This window comes from Mycetomoellerius zeteki, unplaced genomic scaffold, assembly GCF_001594055.1.
Source record: "Mycetomoellerius zeteki isolate Tzet28-1 unplaced genomic scaffold, Tzet1.0 scaffold20, whole genome shotgun sequence".
NCBI lineage: Eukaryota > Metazoa > Arthropoda > Insecta > Hymenoptera > Formicidae > Mycetomoellerius > Mycetomoellerius zeteki.
Window position 1 is genome coordinate 3,251,263 of NW_017256957.1, and position 16,662 is coordinate 3,267,924.

General features: G+C 34.9%; 1 protein-coding gene across 1 annotated transcript; it reads left to right on the forward strand.

The window, feature by feature from the left end:
• Positions 1–2,720: 2,720 nt before the first annotated feature.
• On the forward strand, positions 2,721–7,821 carry Crz (corazonin). The gene is made up of 3 exons (XM_018447305.1): positions 2,721–2,780; positions 7,147–7,359; positions 7,632–7,821. The coding sequence occupies exons 2-3, from the start codon at positions 7,147–7,149 to the stop codon at positions 7,743–7,745; spliced, it is 327 nt and encodes a 108-aa protein (XP_018302807.1). The 5' UTR covers positions 2,721–2,780; the 3' UTR covers positions 7,746–7,821.
• The last annotated feature ends 8,841 nt before the right edge of the window (positions 7,822–16,662 follow it).

Consider the following 16,662-nt stretch of genomic DNA (forward strand, 5'->3'; position numbering starts at 1 on the left):
GCGACGACGACGACGACGACGACAGCAGCAGCGACAACTTCACGCTACGAGTCGTTACGACTTGCCTAAGTCGTTCACCCACGTAAACGCATGTTCACCGAAACGCGCGTTCGTAAAACTAAAGTGACAGGCGTGAAACACAGTTCGCAAAAAGACATCGCTATCTACTGCGCGTGCGTCTGACGCATAATCATGAAGCGATGAATCGCCACAGTTCACGGAGCGTTCAATCTTCGAATTACATAAAAAGGCGGCTAATACAAATTTTCCTTCTTTCTTTATGAAATTTATTTCGATATGTTAATATGATAATCTTCATATAAAATTAATTCTCTTTAAAGAAAAATAGAGTGAATCTATGAATTTTAGAAATTTCGATAATACTGAAGAATTATACCAAATTGAAACTACCTCTACTAATTAAAAATCTACTATTATTATATATAATATACTACTATTATTAGAGACAAACTACTATTCATATCAAATTTTAGGATAATGGCTGCAGCACAGACTCTTGCATAACACACAATGCATAGTGCATAAGGGAATCAACCAATCGAAATTCGTCTTTTTCATGGAATAGGAGGAAAGGAAAGATTCTGATTAGTTGATTCGCTTATGCACTATGCGTTATGCGTTGTGCAAAAGTCTGTACACACTACGGCCTTAAGATTCTATTTCAGAAAACATTTATCTGTATTCTAACACAAATTATAGATTATCCAAAATGGACTTTTACTGAGAGAGAGAGGGAGAGAGAGAGAGAGAGAGGGAGTGGGAGGGGGGGAGAGAGAGAGAGAGTACTTTAAAATATCCAAAATGTTAATTTTGTGTTTAAAAAAATACATTGTTTTTTTATAAAAGATATTAAACGTTCATTTAATCATTTAAAATACTAAATATTTCGAGCTATATTGAATAATTTTTTTAATATATTTAAATGTCTAAAGAAGATTAAGTATATCATTTTGCGATCTGAATTGTTAGAATAAATAATCAAGAAACAATTACTAAAAATTTGTTTAAAATTTTTATTTGTGAATAATATCACTGACAAGGTACTATTATAAAAAATTCAATATTACAAAAGTTTATGTGATTGTTAAAATTGAAGTGATTAACTGATGTAATATGTAACATCAATTTTTTTATAATTTATTATTATTTTGTCGTTTCATAGACATATATGTCGTACATATATTTAGAGTACAATAATACTCTTTTTTTTTTATTAAAAACTGCAATTTATTGCTATCATATGTATATTTTTTGATAACTGTCAAGAAAAAATGTATAATATAGTTTCTTAGCAATAAATAACATGATTATGTCGTAAATACGTATTCTTATTTATGAAATATCTGTATAAGAATAAATCGCGAATTTAATATACTGCATAGAGACCTATAATTATATTCAAATATTTATGTCAGCGATTGGAAAATATAACAATAGTCTGTAGAAAGTTATTCTACAGATCTAGTATAACAATAGTCGATAATATCGATGCTCTTTAATTATCTCCAAGCCCTAAGGGCCCCATTGATAGTTACAATAATTTGTTCAAGGTGATGATTATTTTTAATAATATCTTATTGTTGGTTAACATCTTTTACCTGGAGTCTTAATTTAAAATAAACAAAGAAAAAAGATAAAAATAATTGCAAGAAATGCAAAATTCTGATGTCAAGTAACATTAAATAACATTTTTTTAAAGCGCTCTTGTCAAATTTTTTTTACCTCTGTGTATCTTTTTCTTGAAATGTACTGAATTAAGTTTTATAATTTTCTAAAATTTTTTAAAAATTAATGAATTACAATTTGATCATTGAATTAAAAAAAATTTTATTAAAAATTGTGAACAATAAATGTTGCAAAAATATTTACTGTTTATACTTATTGTAATTAAAATTAAAAAGAATTATCTCATGTAGAAAAAAATATCGATTAAAATGTATAAGAATCATCCAATCATATATAAAAAAAAGTATAAAATCAGGTTTGATATTTCCACAACACGCAAACTAACGGCAACATTATTTCAATTAATATTATGATTTCAACAATTTAAATGTAACACAATATAAATATAATACATGTACATAATAGTTACATTGTTGAATAAGAAATTATAATTGATGTAATGTCATTGTTAGTTCGTGTTATTTTAGCGGGTATTTTTTCAGTAATAAGAATAAGAATATAAAGACTATAATTTTGCCTTATGTGCAATTTCGCAACAGTATTCTTCTACTTACAAGTTAATTATAAAATAGACATTAATTATATAATTGTATCCTATTCAGCCGTGTTAAACAAACAGTTAATTAAACATGCATATTGAAAATTTGAATTATTATTACGAGAGAAATAGATATAATAACATATATTTTACAAAATTATGATTTCTAAGTATTCTCTGTAACTTTAGAAATTTGCTCAAATCTGTAGAATAACTTTCTACAGATTGTTATTGTGTGCGTATAAATTATATAATTATAACTACTACATTTATATTTAGCGAACGTTAGATATGCTCGATGAAAGCGTAAAGTTAAATCAATTTTCTCACAATGTCAACTAATATTAATTACCAATAATTACTAGTCTCATTGGATACCGCCGTGTAGGAGCATAATCTTTTGGCTCCTAATATTGATGCTTTGGGATGTTGAGCGTATATAAAGCTCCTCTGCGAACAAATCGAGAGAAACACTTTCAGTAAGATCTTCTACGAGAACGTATCGTTTCAGCAGCAACAAAGAAAATCCATCGAGGTGCGTAAATATCCTACTTTTCAGTGCTTTAATTGAGAGAGAGAGAGAGAGAGAGAGAGAGAGAGAGGAAATTATTAATTTAAAATTAAATTTTGGGACAAGGACTTCTTATAAAATTTCTACTTTAGTAAATTTTTTCTTTAAAAAAATTTTTATACTTCCTGCAAATGGTGATTTAAATAAGAAAATTATCTGCTTTATCCGTAGTAGATATGTGCGTTAAAAATCTCCTTCACATTTACCGACACTCAATATGATGACAACAATAGGTACAAAATTAAAATATTGCTACGTTGATAGAAAAGTTGGCATATCTCAAAATTAATAACTTTATTAAAGCATTTTTTAAATTCTGAGTTCGAATAACGCTTTAATTAGGATAGTAAATATGTAATTTCTATAACTTAATTTTCTTTCCATGTTGTAGTTTCAATTATGATATAGGAGAGAATTGCCGAATGCATATTGGTCGCCTAAATCGTACCTCATCAATATTTTATATTATTAATTAATATAGGCAATATTTAGTAACAATAATATAAAATATATGAGAAATTAGTAATATAGAATATATAGATATAATTATATTAAAAATATAATAGCCTATGCCTTGTTTTATGGACTTTAGCGGCGTTTTAAAAAAATCAGGTACATGATATTAATTTTTAATCAACTTATGTAGTTGATAATAACGCGATCATCCAATTTTATTATAAATTTTTGTATTTTTCTAAAAGAAGATTTATTGTAGAATATTTTACATTCACTGTATATACATATTTGCAACCATTCTAAAGATTAAATCGATATTTTTATAAAATCCATCAAATTTCCTAAATCGTACCATCAAAAGATAAGACTGATAATAATGAAACATCCCAAAAAAGTATTCTGTCATTTAGCGGTTTCGTTTTAATGTCAGAGGATTTTTCATTTATATATGACCTCAAGAAGATATTCTACAAACTAAAGGAATTTCATATAACCATAAAGTAGGATTTAGGATTGCAATCCTCTCAATGCTAGAAGAATGTCTTGCATGTACTGACATGCACGCATACTACGATAAATGACAAACTTCTTCTAACAAATAAGCGTGCCGCTAGTATTTTGTATATCCTCTTATTTCAAAAGGCTATTCGAGTTAAATTTAGGCGACCGGTAGCCTCAATCGTATCTTTTGCAGCATATTACAAAAAGACTTATAACAAATTAATTTGTTATTAGTAGAAATTTAAACGTGTAATAATAAACGTCTAAAACCTCAAGCTTCAATTTCTAATGTTCATTTGCAGATAAAACAATGCCAAATGGAAAATATAATAAAAAATAATTTAAGTGATACGCATTCGGTAACTGTCCCCTATTCTTTATGTCACGTGTTTTCAAAATTTGAACATTGCAACCCTAGTGTAATATAAATTTCATCTCTTTATCAGAACTGTGACACTTTTTCACTTAAGCAAATGAGCTTTTAAATGTTGCTTTTCCACAAAAATATATTATAGTCTTTAAGGTCAATTCCCTTTCTTATCTTAAAAATACTATTTTTCTTGTGTTACTTTTCTAGCAACGCAGCGATATGTATAATTCTAAGATAAAACCTGACATGTGAAGAAATCTAAAGCTACTTCAGATGGCACGAGGTGTTTAAAATTTACAGATTTCTATTATAACTATATAGACTATTCACACAAATTGTTGCCATTTTTTTAAACTAATTGTAAGGATGAGAATAGCTATTATTTGGATTGTATACTAACACATAAATGTATTACACTCATGCGATACATTCAAATCACTACACAGTGTGCATTAATATACATATACGACACTATCAATGTCGGCTCGAGTTAATTTTTCTCTTTTTTTATCACATGTAAAATCGGAGAACAGTCTAATTAATATATTAGTGAATTTACATTGCGATTTTATCAGACTTTCATCAAACTTAGATAAACTTAACTGTAATTATTAATCAACTGTAGTTATTTATCAAGTACTCTAATTGTTAACATAGAATTATTAATTTACTGTTGTTTAACTTAATGAAAAAAATATTGGGATCAGAAATAAATAATTATATAGTTGGAAATTTTTTGCTTTAATTTTAATGATTGAATTAATCGCTAATTAAATTATTTAATTAATCTTTTATCTAGAGAGAGAATATGAAAAGATATCTAATTGAATATCTAATCCTACAAGTGTGTGTATCGATGTTCCATTGGAATAAAATTTTAATTTCATTAAAGAACGGCATCTCTCTTGTATAATTTTTAATATATTATACTGCATCGAAGAATCTTTTTTGCAAAATAAATTTTTTCATTGATAAAATTTAAAGAAAGGGACGAAATTTAAAGAAAATGGTTATATTTTACTACTTATATCATTCGTTGCTTTCTAAATAAAATCAGTTTTATTTCGTAAACATCGTTTAACGAAAGAATTCGATCACCGCTATCGTAAATTACAATTTCACGTATCGTGGGAAGATCGAGTAATACGAATAATATAGAAGTATGAAGTATCAATAGAGAAAATGATGGATAATGGACATATAGACTTACGGGAATGCGTAGAAACGGAACAATCCGGTTACCAAGCTAATGGATTACGAAACGTACGACAAATTGCCCGTCAGCGTGAAATGGAAAATCCACGATATATCGTACCTTCGACGCAACGTGCATGGCGAAATAAATTGCTTCCCTGACATTTTCTAATTTTGTTCCACGAAATAAGCGTGCTTTAATGTGTATTCGATAAAAATTCCAGATGTTAGAGGATAATTATTTCGTGATCACATATAGTAAGCCTGTAGATCTATTCTGTAACTTTTTAACGACGATTTTACTAATTAGGGATGTTGCGCAGATACTTTACATAGTGAAAAAGCTGTGCGACGTTGAAGAAAAAAGAAAACTGAGTACTTTTCTTAATAGTAGAATGATATTTTTTTCTGTGTGGACAGATGTTCGATATGTTACGAGAAAAATAATTTGTCAAAGCAATTTTTTCAAATTGCTCATATAACCTCTTTTTCTTATTCCATTACAAATTAAACATCGATTAATATTACTAGCGGACGCGATGCATCGTGTGTTGTTCAGGTTTGTGCAGCGGTTCAAATAGCTGACATGCTTCATCCCTATGCTAACGGAGATGCTGGTCATTTCTCTTATCCGTTCGGACACTTAGTAGCACTTACGCTTATCTTAATGACCAGGGACGCTCGTAGCGTTAATGGTCCTCTTAAAATTAGCGCGCGGAACAAAAGTCGAGCGCGCGCTGAAAATTTTCAAGAAATGAGTTTGTCCGGTACTACACGAGTCGTTAATCCGCGCGTTCATCCTTTTTTAATGAATATGAGAATTTAAAGAGATCGATGTAAAACATGCGATCTGCAAGAATCCTGCAATTATCGTAATCGCCCACTTCGGTATCTAAAGATTTATGCTTCCGCTAATTATAAACGAAATTTTCAAATATAGTTTATTGGATAATTTATTTTATTTACAAGTATACGAAAAAAGAAAATAATTTCCGATAAAATACTTGAAATGTCACTTTGCTGCATTGCGTTGTCCGTTTGCGTCATCATTATTACCATTACGATTGGCATTCGAGTGGTGTATCAAAAATGATATCCCAACAAAAAAACGTAATGGTGGTAGTGTAAACTTGCGATCGTGCAATTTTAAATTGCACGGCTTTGTACGGATCGTTGCCTCGTCAAGTCTACCGTGACAGTTAGGTAGTCTATTGTTTTTCCTTCGCACTAAATCGTTACAAACGCGAGCGTAGACTTCCTCTTCCTATCTTAACACAGAATCAAACAATTTGATTACAATTACATGAGATTCCGTATTTGCGACACTTTAAAAAGATTTATTGTTAGCTACTGACATTAGAAAAAGTTACAACTGTCTCAGCTGACAAGCTGTTTGTCTCTTTCACACTTGTCTTTGATTGTAATGGGTAGTCTATATATAATCTACTTGAGTTTGGAGCTCCGGAAATCGGCAGAATGTAAATTCGCTTGGTAAAAGTGAAGGACTGTTTTAATAATATCCGTCGAATTATTTAAGCGTCGCTCATGGCTAGTTATCGACTATTGCTCTACGCTAATTAACGTTTGAAAATCATTAGTCGTTTTTGAAAGCTGCCAATAAGTGCCAAGTCGTTGATTCTTGCGCAATTATTTAACAGACTTAATTCAGCGAATGTTTAAAAGAAAAATTCGTTGCATGATATCGATTGTTCTGATTGTCCTTCTTATACGCCTCTAATTTTTTCATTTTTATTATGTGTTCTCGCGGAATAGAATATTTTCTCCACGCACCGTATTTGTCTTTCGCAGATGGCCGCGAAATGTGTATTCGTCGTTTTCGTCCTGTCGGTGGTCATAAGTACCGTTCTTTGCCAAACCTTTCAATACAGTCGTGGATGGACCAACGGCAAGAGATCCGAGTTCCCAAATTCATTGGGTGTCTCCAATTCAGGGGACGAACATTTCTCCAATGGCGAATTCAAGAGACTGAAGATGCTGGTGTACGGGAATGTCGATGTACAAGTAAGCTTTTAACCAGTATTGTCTAATTGTAATATTTATATTACAAATTACAAATTACTAAATCTTGAACAAAACTGGTTCAGAACGATAATATAATGGAGAAACGATGTACGTAGTACGTATACATATTTGTTAAAATAAAATTAATTTTAATGCGAGTCGCAGATAAAGCAAAGAATTTTGTCATTTAAAAATTTAAACGCTTCTGCAAATGTTATAAATGTCATTTTAATACTGAGATTTAGATTAATCCATTAATATCTTCTCCATAGCCGCTGTTGATGCACTGCGATTTTGTGGACAATGGAAAATTGAGAAAACTCGGTCACGCGGATAATTATGTCTCTCAGCTGCGGGAAAAGGGACAGAATGATGGCAATTACTGAAGCGGACTTTGAGAGTGATGGTCCTCACATAATAATCATAATTGCTTCAATGAAGTATTCCAGTATATAATTTTAGAGGCGCTTTTTTAGATTTAGTGAAATCAGAATAAATTATTAATGCATAAATCTAAGTTTTAATGATAATTCACAACCAGAACCGTCATATCCCTATCGATGCAGAAATATGGTATCCACGCGACGCTTACATCTTAGAGGAAAAAAATAAGGTATAGTCAATACATCGTGGATATTGGAATTATATTTATATGATTATCGCTACCGTTTCTTCGAGTTTGTCTTGACTCGTGACGGCTAATTAAGTTTCGCTCTCTTAATTGGACGGTCGATGGAATACATCGCGGACTACCGTCGTTGGTGAGTACTCGACATGGGGGGAGGGGATTTTGTCTGTCAACGGAAGATGGAGTGAAACCATGCCGAATGGAGACACCCGCTGAGTCCGTGGATTATCCCTACGGACAACTTATCTTCCCACTGCAATACGGCACTCGGACTCCTGGCCCGAGTATCAGACACCGGGACGATAAGGATCGTTTGAACGAAATAACAGATTAATTTTTTATCGAATCTACGATTCGGTTAGAGCCGATTTCGAGAGTTTCATCGCGGATTTCGCGCGTTAACATCTCGCCGCCTCGGAAATATGGAGCGTTCGTTCCGAAATGTTTGAAAGCGCGGCGTGTCACGTACGGTCGTGATATAATCAGCATCGTTCAATTAGAGATCAAAGATCGACGTCGATTTTCGGTAAGCTCGGCAACACTGAGGATTATTGGCCGATGACGTCGGCGGGGCGTACGTAACTATCGCGCACGGCTAATGCGCTTGAAACTTAGCTGTTAATCAGAAACCAATTACTGGAGGCGGGACGAAATGAGTTTAATCGCATTAAATATTAAAACGTTCTGACGATATCGTCGCGCGCGCGCGCGCGCGAGCGCCTGTCTCTCGGTGTATACCCGGTGTCTTCATCGTGTACGCACGAGTCAGTCATCACAGGGTGGCACACACCAGCACGTGCCACGGCCGGCTTCAGCCATTTTCCTGTCTTAATACCCACGGGAGTGGCCAGCCGGCAACCATCGTGCACCCTCCGCGAGTACCTTGCATTGAATCTTGAACCTGCAAAACTGCAATGATCGTAACAGTCGGATTTTTTATTAAAGCTTCGGTAAAACGATAAATTTTAGCTGCGAAAAATCATGGATATGAAATGAATAGTTTTTGAAAATACAAATTCCATTAATAATAACTCGTAAAAAGTTTTTGACATAAAATATCATTCATGAACAGATCGCTTTTATTTTAATAAAACGTTTTGCAAGATGATCATCATGATATAAATACGCGTGTCGCAAAATTATACTCCCTTATATATCGCGACGATAAAGGCTCGATGGCCGGCAACTTCCACAGTCTCGTAAAATAAATAGTGACGATCGCGAAATACAACCTGTCGAGGAATAATGTAAGACTTGATGGAACCTCGTTGAATATACGAGCAGTAACTTGAATGATGTACGATCCATCCCTATGTCTCTTACAAATTTTAACATAATTCCATATATATAAGTAATAATATTTATTACATGTGGAATTAGAAATCATGCGTGATTATTTAAAATTAAGACGGTAGGTATTACAATGCTAAAAGAGATCCCGGCGGTATTTCGAACGTGCGGTGATTTTTGAAGTTATAAAACCATGTCGAAGATTATGGTTCAGGTATACAGCATCTTTCGGAGACCTCGAGGATTATCTCAATCACGGAATTACGCTCGTCTGTGAAATTTCTGCGCCACTCTCTCGCCACACAGATACAAAGTGCGAACGAAACGAATTCCTATTAGCGATAGAGAAACAGAAACGTCGGCGCGGTGAAAAGCGGGCCCGACGGCTCCCCGGTATAAATACATAAAATCGGGCAATCATCCTAAATGGGCGCCTCGCTACCGGATCAGGAGCGGCTGTCGCCTTTTTCGAGCTGTCGTCTGTCGCCTGTCGTTTGTCGCGCGACAAGGGAGCGCGCAATTCCAGCGCCACGTAGTTGAAAACGAAAAAGCGTAGAACGACGGAAAAGCGTTTGACAAGTACAATTTCCGTCTCTGACACGTCACGCTCGCTCGGTGCTTTTATTATTTTCGCTCGTGTCTCCCTCCACCCGTCCTCCTCATGAGGAGATACGTTAACATTTATCGTATTGTCTCGTGAGCATCCGAACGAGACATTAATTCATTCGCAAGATACTACAGGGTAGCACATGAAATGACGTACCGTTTTTTTTCTATACGACGCATTTATTTTTAACAAAATTGCTACAGCATGGATATAATACTATAGAATTATATAATTGATTACCAACGACTGAAAATTGGAAAATTAAATGCACATTTCACGCGCCATTCTGTATATATTTATCCTTTTGTCGTCAAATTTTTTATTAATTTTACCCTTCGTCGACCATAAAATTTTGCACCTTCCGTCAGTTCTGCAGCAATCTGGATCTTTAAGTTTCAGTGCAATTTGCAGATTTTTGTGTTGTTCCGGACCGATAAAAATTTATAAATATTCTAGAACATTTGTGAAAGTTGACGAGTTTTTATTATCATAAAAGTTGGATTACATTTTATTTATTTTTTATAGATTAAAATTTATCTATTAGATTTCACACAATTAAAAGATCTATACCTTCAAAGTCTAACTTGGCCGATGAAGACTTATTAATATCGTGTTCTCTACTTTTGTCAGGTTTATGATATACGCTTTTCTCTCTTCAGCCAGATGACCTTCATAACGCGAATGTTATTCTCTCGTTCCTAGCGATTCTACATCGTCGACGGCCGAGGAACGAACAGACGTGATCGCCGTCTGTCTGGCGGCGTCTATCCGAAAAAAGCGGTTTCGATTTTAACACGGCTCGACCGTGTTCCCGTAGCGGCGAAACCGCAAACGATCGGAAATAGAGAAACTGCTTCGCAAGATAGTTGCGGGGAGACCCGTTTTACGGGCAGGAAATGAACGGTGCTTCGACACTGTGTTTTAGGAAACGCGCACGAGGCACTTAACCGCCATGAAAATTGATTGGCCTCCTGCGTCCGATCAAAATACCACCCAACTAGGTGTTGCACCGTTCCCCGAAACGGAACCAGATACTTTCCCCGCCGGAAGATCACCGGAGCAATAATTTTACTTTTCTCGGAACAACGCTTCCCCATAAAACGAGAATCTTTGCTTATATATTTATAGAAAAATATATTTTCCAAATCTGATTATTCCTTTCTTCGAACAGTTTCTGCCAGTAGACCCACACAATTTTGAAATATCTAAAAATCTAGCTAAATATATACAAAACCTAAAAGTAATTTTATCGGACTAATTATTAAAATAATTATGTAAGACAGCACAGAATATTTATGATAAATATTTATTAATATTCATTTTTTTAAACGTTGTATAAATATTACATACGTATTTTATATAAAGCTTTATTCGAAACATTATTAAAATATAGACTAAATATTTTATGTAATATTTATGATAAATATAAATAAATATTTCTAATAAGCATTTTTTACTTGGATTATAATGTCTCATTAAGTATTTTCATAGTATTTACTATAACATTTACAATAAATATTTCATAATATTTATAATAAATGTTTATGATCTATTGCAGCATTGTTCATCATACTTATGTTTCCTACATAATTATTTTAATGTTCAACAAAATTATTTTCAGATCTGTATCTATTTTTTAGATATCTCAACAAAGTCCTTCTTTCCATGCACCCGAGTTTGATTGGCAATTTAAAAATAGACATTATATTCCGAAATTACTTGGAAAATCGTGGACATAACGTCGCTATCTCGCGCACAGTAATCCCGAAAATATCTCCGGGCGACCGACGAGCGTGTCGCGTTGGAGGATTTATTTTTCATCGGAACTATCAATTTCCATAAACGCGACTCGCTTGTTCCCGTCGCGAAATTGAGCCGCCATTCGACGATGAGGCAGTGGCGGCGCGGCAGCGGCGACGATGGTGGCGGCGATGGCGTGGAAAAAGCATAGCACGTTCGCGTTCGCTCTCTCGCGCGAAGTGCAATCACAATAAATTTTCTACGCTCGTATAAATATGGCAGCGCGCCGCTCATGATTTTATAAACGCGCTTCGCGCGTACATATGTACACGCACGCGCGTGCCCTGCGCTGATGTTGTAAGCATATATACGGTGCAGTACTCAGGAATTGCGATCAAACGGAATGACGTTATTAACACCGCTTCCTATATTCTCTATGGACTCATCTTACGCCGCGCCGCTCTCCTCCGAGTGAATTTCATTGAAAATTTTATTCGCGTCCCCCCTTCTCCCCTCCCACGTCAATATCGCAGGAAGATCGACGTGTTATTAACGGGTCTCTCAAGACAACGTTCCCACGTTGTGCGTACGCGCTCGGTATCAGATAGCCGGACAAAGCGGCTGATATTGCGTGCTCCCGGGAAATTAGCGAACTCAATACGAACCTAATTAACCGCGATGCATGAATAATCCTCTGCGTGTAACGCGTTATCTTCAGGTATCAGAGAATACCGCAAAGCCGGAAACACAATGAAAAGCACAGGGAATAAGAGATTTCAACCTATCAGTAAGCGTCCATTCTATAGTTACAGATGGTTTCTGATAGATTGAAATTTGTTGTTTCCTATTCCTATTGCCTGTGCTTTTCATTAGGTTTGTTCGCGTCTCATGCTCCAACATGTTCCAATATGCTCCTATCATAGCTCTTACTCACTCCAACGCGCTTGACAGAGTGAATAGAAGCTATGGTAGGAGCTATGTTGAAGCTTGCTACGCGAACAAACCTATTGTGTTTCCAGCTTAAGCGGTCTTCACACACAAAGGAACGTACTGGTTCAAGAAGAAACAGCCGGGACGAGGTGGGGGAGAGGGAGAGATGCATGGAAGAAGAGTTAATATTGAATTAGTTTTTAATTCGAGCTACATCTCCCTTTCTACGTGGCCATGTGAAACGACGTTATACGCCACACAAGGGGTGGCGTGTGCGTGCCGAGCGTGTGCATGAGCGTAGATTAATTTCCAGGGTGTGCGCCGATCCGGTCGGGGAGGGCAATGAGTAGTAAACGGCATCAATAATTTGCATAATTCCGCGTCGATTTGCGCGTGACTCGCGAGATTACACGGTAATCCGCGCGCCGGCACCTGGGACTTACAATTTTCTCGAAAAACGGTATTATTTACACGTTTTACTCGTGACAGAACGACTGAATGCACTTCGTTAACGTAACGTAAAGCGATGCTAAACGAGGAAGATGTTTGAATTTCCTGCGAGTTAATTCCAGAATGAGTAGAGAGAAAGAGAGAAGGAGAAGAGTATATTTTCAAACGCGAAGATTTTCCGCAGAATGGGGTAGAAATTGCTTCGAGTATTTTTTCTATGTCATTAGCGAAACGATTTTACTGGAGGAAAGAACGTTTTACACATCAACCTTAACAATCGTACGCGCGAATGCGTACGTCAAATAGTAATACTTTTAAACTGAATTTTTCTGTAATTTTAATTTTTCATTCATCTGACCCTTCTTCTTTTTTTTTTAACATCCACGTCGCGGTCAACGACTCGTTGGCGGCGTGTGGAGTTTCGGGTGTGGGATTCAATAGAGCCGCTTGAACGTCTTGATACTCGGAGTCCTCGTAATTGGTCTCATCTCCCCTTTCGTCTCCGGTCCGCCACCGACGCGGTGTCTACGTTAAAAACTAGAAATACCGCAGGAAAAGGTCTCTGCTAGAGACAAGATTACAGGGCGCCGATGACGCGCCTCTCAGTCGATGGTGTTGTACCTGTTCGGGGTACCTGTCGGAAACGGTTCACTTTGCAGATTTCTGCGTTAAACGGCGGAAACGTTTGGGATACTTCCGTCAAGTCTTGCTCTTTTAGATATCGATATTTTCATTATTTTAATTTATTATCCCTAGATAAAATATAGATAAATCACGATTGATCACAGGTGAATAACTGAATCTTTATCTCAGGCAATACAAAATCCAAAATCGAGACATAAAACGTTTTAAAGACCTGTTAAAAAAAAAGTCTAAACCGTCTTTCAAACGTCTTTAAGAAAAAATTCTTTTCTGGACACCCATGTGGTTTAGGTAGATAAAGATAAGGCTTAAATAAAGGCTTAGATAAAGATTCATCGTGATTTATCTATATTTTATTTAGGATGACAAAATAAGACTTTCAAAAGCAGGTCGATATGTATGTTATAAATTCCTATCGTTACACATAGTAACGTAATGATATCTTTTTCAATGTTCAATATTATTAATAATGTTTTAAGCAATAATATTCGTACAAAGTCAGAGAGCGACGTTTTGAAAATATTAAATAATATTGCTTCGGTATATTTCCAAGATATTAGATACCTACATAAATCAACTAATAATACAATTTTTGAAGTATTCTGAAATCGCGTATCACATAGATTCGTTGTGATCTACGGAGACGAGTCCTAAACGAAGTGTTCGGGACCTTCGTTCCTGGTGGCGGAGGGTATTTGTCTCCAAATAATTGGGCGGGACGGCGCGCGGCATCTCCTCTGCAATTATAGGCAGTAAACGCAGCCACATCCGGTATAGGGAGCTCTAGGTGAAGCGGGATAATTCCACGAGAAAAGACACCGATTAAGGCGATCGGAGAAAAAGGACTCGCGTCTTTGACGGACGTTGTTAGGGGAAAGAGGTGTGACAGAAAGGGGGGGAAAAAGGAATAGGAAAACTGGCTGCTATTCGCCTTTTACACGGATACGAAAGATCAAAATATTATGATCGTGTGACAAGGTAGTCGTTTGGACAAAAAAATAACGGAAATCAAGTTTCCAAAGAAGATATAGGCATTACGCGGCGCACTGAAGTAATGAGTTCTCGTTATGACAACCCGTTCCGATGCTTTCCTCGTATTTCTTAAACGGCGCAATTTGCAAAGTACACCGATTTCATCGAAGGAAATGAAACGCTGTATACCTCGTTCTGCGTATTTGCTGCAAAATGCACGCGTACGAATGACATTATACAAAATAATGAGATGAATCGATTGATGTGGAAGAAAACATATAATTGCGTTTAACAAGAACACAGCAGATGCATAACTGAGTCTGTATGAACGTCTACGTCGATGTAGGATTATCAACGATTCTATAACTTATAATTCTATAAAAATATTAAGATAAATATATCATAAGATATAATTACGTTTTATGAAATTTCCACTCCATTTCACGTCGGAATATAAGAGTGACATTGTATACAATAATTAGGGAACCAATTGATGTAAAAGAAAATATATGATATGTTTAAAAAGAAAAAGAGTAATTGCACATTCCAGATGTTTTGCTGTATTTGCATAAATATAGCAGTATTAAAATCATTTTATGTATAAAAATTAAGATAAAATTGTGGAAGAAACATACTTTACTAGATATGTTCCATCCATTTGATGTCAGAATATATCTAAATGAAGTATAAAATGTCTCGGAAATTATTGACTTTTTACGTTATCACTTCATTTTTTAATATTCTCTTGAATAAGAGAATGTCATTATAAAAATTGATTTATATAAAATCATACGTTTCCGTTTAAAAATATTTTGATAATTTTAAGATATTAAAAATTATCATTGCAAATAAAATATTTTACTATAATATTAGTTTATTCGAATTAAATAATCGCTTTTTAATTTTTCTATAGTAATTTATGGTTACTTCTACGTAATAAATTTTCTAAAAGTGACAGAAATGTTTTGTACGATTAAGATAGCAAATCATATTCTTATATATTATAAAAATCTTTCTCTATAAAGACACACGCTAATCCGTATGCTGCGAAATATAACGATAAGGAATTACTTGCGCCGTGAAGTTCATTAAATTATTAATCGAGAGTTGAATTATTCCGTCTCTTGAATTTTTGTATTTTGTATTTTTAAGCTTTAGACACAATCGCTTTTACGTCAAATAAAGTTCATTACAATCAAAGCGATGACGTTCGAGATACCTGTGTAAAGGAAACATTAAAATCTTTAATTATCCACAGATCAAAAAGAACGGATCGTTGCTTATTAAGTTAATGAAATTATTACTGACGTTGTTGCTAATTGTTTCTGCTGTAATTCCGTGCTCTTCCCACGCAACCCGTCGGCACAGTCGGATTCTTGGCAAGGATGTATGGTTAGATAGCGAGGAACGAGTAGCAGTTAAATCATTTTATATGCATTTCAATTGTTTTCTCGTATATACAACGTTACATGTACTTACATAACATCACATCGTTCACTATAATAATAATTACCGAACTTAACTTAAAACATACCTAATTATACGATGACGACGACGATGACGACGACGATCGTAGTGTACGGTATGTATGGTTTATTTTTTTAGCAGTGTATATATATAATAATAGTATTCCGGGATATATGATCTTGATTGCATTCTGCCGCGTCGCAGCAATGAAATAATATATATACAGGACGTATCTAACAATCAAAGAGAATATACGCTGCCGGTACGTTGGCACGACAGCGCTTCTGCGTATACAAGTATTTCATATATCGTACAAGTATAATGTCTAATTACAACTATGGCGTCTAGTATGTACACGGATATGTCACGTCAGCTGTTCCGTTAAGTCCGCATTCACATCTAATGAAAAGATACCTTAATTCGATGGAAGAAAGTCGAAAATCGCATTTCTTAGCAGTCATGTTCTCCAATCAAGTCATTCACTGATGCGTCTACGACATAAAATTTAAAACTTACCCGGCTATTTCTTAATTGCGACGTTAAATGAGGATGTGAATACGGGTCTTGGACTTTGCTG